The sequence below is a fragment of the Oncorhynchus masou genome, unplaced genomic scaffold, assembly GCF_036934945.1.
Source record: "Oncorhynchus masou masou isolate Uvic2021 unplaced genomic scaffold, UVic_Omas_1.1 unplaced_scaffold_9100, whole genome shotgun sequence".
Lineage (NCBI taxonomy): Eukaryota > Metazoa > Chordata > Actinopteri > Salmoniformes > Salmonidae > Oncorhynchus > Oncorhynchus masou.
In genome coordinates, this window is record NW_027015577.1 from 1 (window position 1) to 9,382 (window position 9,382).

General features: G+C 48.3%; 1 protein-coding gene across 1 annotated transcript; it reads left to right on the plus strand.

Moving 5' to 3' along the window:
- Nucleotides 1-80: 80 nt before the first annotated feature.
- On the plus strand, nucleotides 81-9,145 carry LOC135538117 (receptor-type tyrosine-protein phosphatase delta-like; the record flags this gene model as incomplete). The annotated part of the gene is made up of 3 exons (XM_064964103.1): nucleotides 81-185; nucleotides 8,434-8,559; nucleotides 8,998-9,145. Coding segments are annotated over exons 1-3 (379 nt in total), but the record flags the coding sequence as incomplete, so codon positions are not given.
- Nucleotides 9,146-9,382: the final 237 nt, after the last annotated feature.

The following is a 9,382-nucleotide window of genomic DNA, read 5'->3' on the forward strand; positions in this document are numbered from 1 at the left end:
AAGGTTCAACATCTATAAGGAGATAGACAGTATAACGACCACACGCTACAGTGTCGGTGGTCTCAGCCCGTACTCCCACTATGACTTCCGGGTGGCGGCGGTCAACACCATTGGCAGAGGTCCAGCCAGCGACTCCTGTGGAGGCCAGAACAGCAGAACAGGCCCCGTCGTCACCCCCACGACAGGTACTGAAGATGCTGATCAATCATTTTCATCGCTCATTCATCTGTATTCATTAATCAGCTGTCATAACAGCAGCCGAACAGGCTGTCGTATCACACTACAACAGGTTAGAGGAGGTTGATCTATCATAACAACAGTAGAATAGTCCTCCTCTCTAACCCCCATGACAGGTTAGTAGATCAGTCCTCTCCTAACCCCCATGACAGGTTAGTAGAGGTTAGTAGATCAGTCCTCTCTCTAACCCCATGACAGGTTAGTAAGAGGGTTGATAGATCAGTCCTCTCCCTAACCCCCATGACAGGTTAGTAGAGGTTAGTAGATCAGTCCCCTCCTAACCCTGACAGGTTAGTAGATCAGTCCTCTCCCTAACCCCCATGACAGGTTAGTAGAGGTTAGTAGATCAGTCCCTCTCCCTAACCCCCATGACAGGTTAGTAGAGGTTAGTAGATCAGTCCTCTCCCTAACCCCTATGACAGGTTAGTAGAGGTTAGTAGATCAGTCCTCTCCCTAACCCCATGACAGGTTAGACAGGTTAGTAGATCAGTCACTCTCCTAACCCCCATGACAGGTTAGTAGAGGTTATTAGATCAGTCCTCTCCCTAACCCCCATGACAGGTTAGTAGATCAGTCCTCTCCTAACCCCCATGACAGGTTAGTAGAGGTTAGTAGATCAGTCCTCTCCCTAACCCCCATGACAGGTTAGTAGAGGTTAGTAGATCAGTCCTCTCCGACTAACCCCCATGACAGGTTAGTAGAGGTTAGTAGATCAGTCCTCTCCCTAACCCCCATGACAGGTTAGTAGAGGTTAGCAGATCAGTCCTCTCCCTAACCCCCATGACAGGTTAGTAGAGGTTAGTAGATCAGTCCTCTCCCTAACCCCCATGACAGGTTAGTAGATCAGTCCTCTCCCTAACCCACATGACAGGTTAGTAGAGGTTAGTAGATCAGTCCCTCTCTCTAACCCCCATGACAGGTTAGTAGATCAGTCCTCTCCCTAACCCCTATGACAGGTTAGTAGAGGTTAGTAGATCAGTCCTCTCCCTAACCCCCATGACAGGTTAGTAGAGGTTAGTAGATCAGACCTCTCCCTAACCCCCATGACAGGTTAGTAGAGGTTAGTAGATCAGTCCTCTCCCTAACCCCCATGACAGGTTAGTAGAGGTTAGTAGATCAGTCCTCTCCCTAACCCCCATGACAGGTTAGTAGATCAGTCCTCTCCCTAACCCCCATGACAGGTTAGTAGAGGTTAGTAGATCAGTCCTCTCCCTAACCCCCATGACAGGTTAGTAGAGGTTAGTAGATCAGTCCCCTCTCCTAACCCCTATGACAGGTTAGTAGAGGTTAGTAGATCAGTCCTCTCCTAACCCCCATGACAGGTTAGTAGAGGTTAGTAGATCAGTCCCCCCTAACCCCATGACAGGTTAGTAGAGGTTAGTAGATCAGTCCCTCTCCCAACCCCTATGACAGGTTAGTAGAGGTTAGTAGATCAGTCCTCTCCCCTAACCCCCATGACAGGTTAGTAGAGGTTAGTAGATCAGTCCTCTCCCTAACCCCCATGACAGGTTAGTAGAGGTTAGTAGATCAGTCCTCTCTCTAACCCCCATGACAGACAGGTTAGTAGAGGTTAGTAGATCAGTCCTCTCCCTAACCCACATGACAGGTTAGTAGATCAGTCCTCTCCCTAACCCCCATGACAGGTTAGTAGAGGTTAGTAGATCAGTCCTCTCCCTAACCCCCATGACAGGTTAGTAGAGGTTAGTATATCAGTCCTCTCTCTAACCCCCATGACAGGTTAGTAGATCAGTCCTCTCTCTAACCCCCATGACAGGTTAGTAGAGGTTAGTAGATCAGTCCTCTCCCTAACCCCCATGACAGGTTAGTAGAGGTTAGTAGATCAGTCCTCTCCCTACCCCCCATGACAGGTTAGTAGATCAGTCCTCTCCCTAACCCCATGACAGGTTAGTAGAGGTTAGTAGATCAGTCCTCTCCCTAACCCCCATGACAGGTTAGTAGATCAGTCCTCTCCTAACCCCATGACAGGTTAGTAGATCAGTCCTCTCTAACCCCCATGACAGGTTAGTAGATCAGTCCTCTCTCTAACCCCCATGACAGGTTAGTAGAGGTTAGTAGATCAGTCCTCTCCCTAACCCACATGACAGGTTAGTAGATCAGTCCTCTCCCTAACCCCCATGACAGGTTAGTAGAGGTTAGTAGATCAGTCCTCTCCCTAACCCCCATGACAGGTTAGTAGAGGTTAGTAGATCAGTCCTCTCCCTAACCCCTATGACAGGTTAGTAGAGGTTAGTAGATCAGTCCTCTCCTAACCCCCATGACAGGTTAGTAGAGGTTAGTAGATCAGTCCTCTCCTAACCCCCATGACAGGTTAGTAGAGGTTAGTAGATCAGTCCTCTCCTAACCCCCATGACAGGTTAGTAGATCAGTCCTCTCCCTAACCCCCATGACAGGTTAGTAGAGGTTAGTAGATCAGTCCCCTCTCCCTAACCCCCATGACAGGTTAGTAGAGGTTAGTAGATCAGTCCTCTCCCCTAACCCCCATGACAGGTTAGTAGATCAGTCCTCTCTCTAACCCCCATGACAGGTTAGTAGAGGTTAGTAGATCAGTCCTCTCCCTAACCCCCATGACAGGTTAGTAGAGGTTAGTAGATCAGTCCTCTCCCTAACCCCCATGACAGGGTTAGTAGAGGTTAGTAGATCAGTCCTCTCCCTAACCCCCATGACAGGTTAGTAGATCAGTCCCTCCTAACCCACATGACAGGTTAGTAGAGGTTAGTAGATCTGTCTCTCTCTAACCCCCATGACAGGTTAGTAGATCAGTCCTCCCCTAACCCCCTATGACAGGTTAGTAGAGGTTAGTAGATCAGTCCTCTCCCTAACCCCATGACAGGTTAGTAGAGGTTAGTAGATCAGTCCTCTCCCTAACCCCATGACAGGTTAGTAGAGGTTAGTAGATCAGTCCTCTCCCTAACCCCCATGACAGGTTAGTAGAGGTTAGTAGATCAGTCCTCTCCCTAACCCCCATGACAGGTTAGTAGATCAGTCCTCTCCCTAACCCCCATGACAGGTTAGTAGAGGTTAGTAGATCAGTCCTCTCCCTAACCCCCATGACAGGTTAGTAGAGGTTAGTAGATCAGTCCTCTCTCTAACCCCTATGACAGGTTAGTAGAGGTTAGTAGATCAGTCCTCTCCCTAACCCCCATGACAGGTTAGTAGAGGTTAGTAGATCAGTCCTCTCCCTAACCCCCATGACAGGTTAGTAGAGGTTAGTAGATCAGTCCTCTCCTAACCCCTATGACAGGTTAGTAGAGGTTAGTAGATCAGTCCCTCCCTAACCCCCATGACAGGTTAGTAGAGGTTAGTAGATCAGTCCTCTCCCTAACCCCCATGACAGGTTAGTAGAGGTTAGTAGATCAGTCCTCTCTCTAACCCCCATGACAGGTTAGTAGAGGTTAGTAGATCAGTCCTCTCCCTAACCCACATGACAGGTTAGTAGATCAGTCCTCTCCTAACCCCATGACAGGTTAGTAGAGGTTAGTAGATCAGTCCTCTCCCTAACCCCCATGACAGGTTAGTAGAGGTTAGTATATCAGTCCTCTCCCTAACCCCCATGACAGGTTAGTAGATCAGTCCTCTCCCTAACCCCCATGACAGGTTAGTAGAGGTTAGTAGATCAGTCCTCTCCCTAACCCCCATGACAGGTTAGTAGAGGTTAGTAGATCAGTCCTCTCCCTAACCCCCATGACAGGTTAGTAGATCAGTCCTCTCTCTAACCCCTATGACAGGTTAGTAGAGGTTAGTAGATCAGTCCTCTCCCTAACCCCCATGACAGGTTAGTAGAGGTTAGTAGATCAGTCCTCTCCCTAACCCCCATGACAGGTTAGTAGAGGTTAGTAGATCAGTCCTCTCCCTAACCCCCATGACAGGTTAGTAGATCAGTCCTCTCCCTAACCCACATGACAGGTTAGTAGAGGTTAGTAGATCTGTCCTCTCTCTAACCCCCATGACAGGTTAGTAGATCAGTCCTCTCCCTAACCCCTATGACAGGTTAGTAGAGGTTAGTAGATCAGTCCTCTCCCTAACCCCCATGACAGGTTAGTAGAGGTTAGTAGATCAGTCCTCTCCCTAACCCCCATGACAGGTTAGTAGAGGTTAGTAGATCAGTCCTCTCCCTAACCCCCATGACATGTTAGTAGAGGTTAGTAGATCAGTCCTCTCCTAACCCCCATGACAGGTTAGTAGATCAGTCCTCTCCCTTAACCCCCATGACAGGTTAGTAGAGGTTAGTAGATCAGTCCCTCTCCTAACCCCCATGACAGGTTAGTAGAGGTTAGTAGATCAGTCCTCTCTCTAACCCCTATGACAGGTTAGTAGAGGTTAGTAGATCAGTCCTCTCCCTAACCCCATGACAGGTTAGTAGAGGTTAGTAGATCAGTCCTCTCCCTAACCCCCATGACAGGTTAGTAGAGGTTAGTAGATCAGTCCTCTCCCTAACCCCTATGACAGGTTAGTAGAGGTTAGTAGATCAGTCCTCTCCCTAACCCCCATGACAGGTTAGTAGAGGTTAGTAGATCAGTCCTCTCCCTAACCCCCATGACAGGTTAGTAGAGGTTAGTAGATCAGTCCTCTCTCTAACCCCCATGACAGGTTAGTAGAGGTTAGTAGATCAGTCCTCTCCCTAACCCACATGACAGGTTAGTAGATCAGTCCTCTCCCTAACCCCCATGACAGGTTAGTAGAGGTTAGTAGATCAGTCCTCTCCCTAACCCCCATGACAGGTTAGTAGAGGTTAGTATATCAGTCCTCTCTCTAACCCCCATGACAGGTTAGTAGATCAGTCCTCTCCCTAACCCCCATGACAGGTTAGTAGAGGTTAGTAGATCAGTCCTCTCCCTAACCCCCATGACAGGTTAGTAGAGGTTAGTAGATCAGTCCTCTCCCTACCCCCCATGACAGGTTAGTAGATCAGTCCTCTCCCTAACCCCCATGACAGGTTAGTAGAGGTTAGTAGATCAGTCCTCTCCCTAACCCCCATGACAGGTTAGTAGATCAGTCCTCTCCCTAACCCCCATGACAGGTTAGTAGATCAGTCCTCTCTCTAACCCCCATGACAGGTTAGTAGATCAGTCCTCTCTCTAACCCCCATGACAGGTTAGTAGAGGTTAGTAGATCAGTCCTCTCCCTAACCCACATGACAGGTTAGTAGATCAGTCCTCTCCCTAACCCCCATGACAGGTTAGTAGAGGTTAGTAGATCAGTCCTCTCCCTAACCCCTATGACAGGTTAGTAGAGGTTAGTATATCAGTCCTCTCTCTAACCCCCATGACAGGTTAGTAGAACAGTCCTCTCTCTAACCCCCATGACAGGTTAGTAGAGGTTAGTAGATCAGTCCTCTCCCTAACCCCCATGACAGGTTAGTAGAGGTTAGTAGATCAGTCCTCTCCCTAACCCCCATGACAGGTTAGTAGAGGTTAGTAGATCAGTCCTCTCCCTAACCCCCATGACAGGTTAGTAGATTAGTAGGTCCTCTCCCTAACCCCCATGACAGGTTAGTAGAGGTTAGTAGATCAGTCCTCTCCCTAACCCCATGACAGGTTAGTAGAGGTTAGTAGATCAGTCCTCTCCCTAACCCCCATGACAGGTTAGTAGAGGTTAGTAGATCAGTCCTCTCTAACCCCCATGACAGGTTAGTAGAGGTTAGTAGATCAGTCCTCTCTCTAACCCCCATGACAGGTTAGTAGATCAGTCCTCTCTCTAACCCCCATGACAGGTTAGTAGATCAGTCCTCTCTCTAACCCCCATGACAGGTTAGTAGATCAGTCCTCTCCCTAACCCCATGACAGGTTAGACAGGTTAGTAGATCAGTCCTCTCTCTAACCCCCATGACAGGTTAGTAGATCAGTCCTCTCCCTAACCCCCATGACAGGTTAGTAGATCAGTCCCTCTCTCTAACCCCCATGACAGGTTAGTAGATCAGTCCTCTCTAACCCCCATGACAGGTTAGTAGATCAGTCCTCTCCCCTAACCCCCATGACAGGTTAGTAGAGGTTAGTAGATCAGTCCTCTCCCTAACCCCCATGACAGGTTAGTAGAGGTTAGTAGATCAGTCCTCTCCCTAACCCCCATGACAGGTTAGTAGAGGTTAGTAGATCAGTCCCTCCTAACCCACATGACAGGTTAGTAGAGGTTAGTAGATCAGTCCTCTCTCTAACCCCCATGACAGGTTAGTAGAGGTAGGTAGATCAGTCCTCTTCCTAACCCCCATGACAGGTTAGTAGAGGTTAGTAGATCAGTCCTCTCCCTAACCCACATGACAGGTTAGTAGAGGTTAGTAGATCAGTCCTCTCCCTAACCCACATGACAGGTTAGTAGAGGTTAGTAGATCAGTCCTCTCCCTAACCCCCATGACAGGTTAGTAGAGGTTAGTAGATCAGTCCTCTCCCTAACCCCATGACAGGTTAGTAGAGGTTAGTAGATCAGTCCTCTCCCTAACCCCCATGACAGGTTAGTAGAGGTTAGTAGATCAGTCCTCTCTCTAACCCCCCATGACAGGTTAGTAGAGGTTAGTAGATCAGTCCTCTTCCTAACCCCCATGACAGGTTAGTAGAGGTTAGTAGATCAGTCCTCTCCCTAACCCCCATGACAGGTTAGTAGAGGTTAGTAGATCTGTCCCTCTCCCTAACCCCCATGACAGGTTAGTAGAGGTTAGTAGATCAGTCCTCTCCCTAACCCCCATGACAGGTTAGTAGAGGTTAGTAGATCAGTCCTCTCCCTAACCCCCATGACAGGTTAGTAGAGGTTAGTAGATCAGTCCTCCTAACCCCATGACAGGTTAGTAGAGGTTAGTAGATCAGTCCCTCTCTCTAACCCCATGACAGGTTAGTAGATCAGTCCTCTCCCTAACCCCCCATGACAGGTTAGTAGAGGTTAGTAGATCAGTCCTCTCCTAACCCCCATGACAGGTTAGTAGAGGTTAGTAGATCAGTCCTCTCCCTAACCCCCATGACAGGTTAGTAGAGGTTAGTAGATCAGTCCTCTCCCTAACCCCCATGACAGGTTAGTAGAGGTTAGTAGAACAGTCCTCTCCCTAACCCCAATGACAGGTTAGAAGTAGAGGTTAGTAGATCAGTCCTCTCTAACCCCCATGACAGGTTAGTAGAGGTTAGTAGATCAGTCCTCTCCTAACCCCCATGACAGGTTAGTAGGTTAGTAGATCAGTCCTCTCCTCCCCATGACAGGTTGGGTAGAGGTTAGTAGATCAGTCCTCTCCCCTAACCCCCATGACAGGTTATAGATCAGTCCTCTCCCTAACCCCCATGACAGGTTAGTAGAGTTAGTAGATCAGTCCTCTCCCTAACCCCCATGACAGGTCAGGACATGTTGTTTCCTGGTTCATAATGTGTCTGCTATCTTCATGTTGTTTCCTGGTTCATAATGTGTCTGCTATCTCTCTATGTTGTTTCCTGGTTCATAATGTGTCTGCTATCTTCATGTTGTTTCCTGGTTCATAATGTGTCTGCTATCTTCTTCATGTTGTTTCCTGGGTCTATAATGTGTCTGCTATCTTCATGTTGTTTCCTGGTTCATAATAGTCTGTTTCCTGGTTCATAATGTGTCTGCTATCTTCATGTTGTTTCCTGGTTCATAATATGTCTGTTTCCTGGTTCATAATGTGTCTGCTATCTTCATGTTGTTTCCTGGTTCATAATGTGTCTGTTTCCTGGTTCATAATGTGTCTGCTATCTTCATGTTGTTTCCTGGTTCATAATGTGTCTGCTATCTTCATGTTGTTTCCTGGTTCATAATGTGTCTGCTATCTTCATGTTGTTTCCTGGTTCATAATGTGTCTGCTATCTTCATGTTGTTTCCTGGTTCATAATGTGTCTGCTATCTTCATGTTGTTTCCTGGTTCATAATGTGTCTGCTATCTTCATGTTTTTATAGCATGTTTTCCTTCCCATTCAACACTTTAGATAAAAAGTGTTGTCCTTGTCTCTTTTTGAATGTCAGGGTTATTTTAGGGAGCTTTTCCAGCACTGCGGAAAAGTCTTGAGGTCGTTTGCTTTGTGTTTTGCAAGTGAATCTTTTTAAATAAAGTTTGATTTGACTTGTTGCACACACACACACACACACACACAGAGAGAGAGAGACATCCTAAACAGAAGAGTGGTATTGGAGTTGAATAATCTCGCGATCACTGTGGAATTCTGTTTTGCTTGTTTGTCATTGGTCCAGGTCAGAGGTCGTATGCTGAGTACCACCACAGCTATAATCCACTGGGATGGACCTGAGGAGGCTAACGGGCAGGTGGTGGGATACAGAGTCTACTATACAGACGACAACACACTGCAAGTCAACCAGGTAAGTGGGTGTGTGTGTATGTGAGTGGAGGTGGGGGGTGTAGGTTCTGTGTGTGTGTCCATATCTACTCTATTTACCCCTTCCTCTCCTCTCTATGCCTCTCTCTCCACCCTCCTCCTCTTGCTCTCTCTCCACCCTCCTCCTCTCGCTCTCCACCCTCCTCCTCTCTCTCTACCCTCCTCCTCTTGCTCTCTCTTTCCACCTCTCCACCCTCCTCCCTCCTACCCTCTTCCTCTCCTCTCTCCACCCTCCTTCCCTCTCTCTTGCTCTCCCCTCTCTCCACCTCCTCTCTCTCTCTCTCTCTCTCTCTCTCCACCCTCCTCCCCCTCACTCACTCATCTCTCTTTCCACCCTCCTCTCTCTCTCTCCACCCTCCCCTCCTCTCTCTCTCTCTCTCCACTCCACCCTCCTCTCCTCCTCCACCCCCCCCCCCTCCAGTGGGAGAAGCTGATGGTTCGTGGTGTGAACTTCATCACCATCCAGAGTCTGACCCCTAATAAGACCTATTACATCAGAGTCCTGGCCTTCACCTCTGTAGGAGACGGACCTCTCTCCCAGGACCTGCAGATCATAGCCAAGACTGGAGGTACAGGGGGCCTGGTGTGTGTCCGGGTTGGAGGGGGCAATGAAGGGGGGGAGGGGGTGTGATATCTGATGCAGTCAATGAAGTAGCCAGCTACGTAAGGGTTAGTTGATAGTCCTTCACTCTACAGGGTTTCTGACATACTGTAGTCCTTCACTCTACAGGGTTTCTGACATACTGTAGTCCTTCACTCTACAGGGTTTCTGACATACTGTAGTCCTTCACTCTACAGGGTTCCTG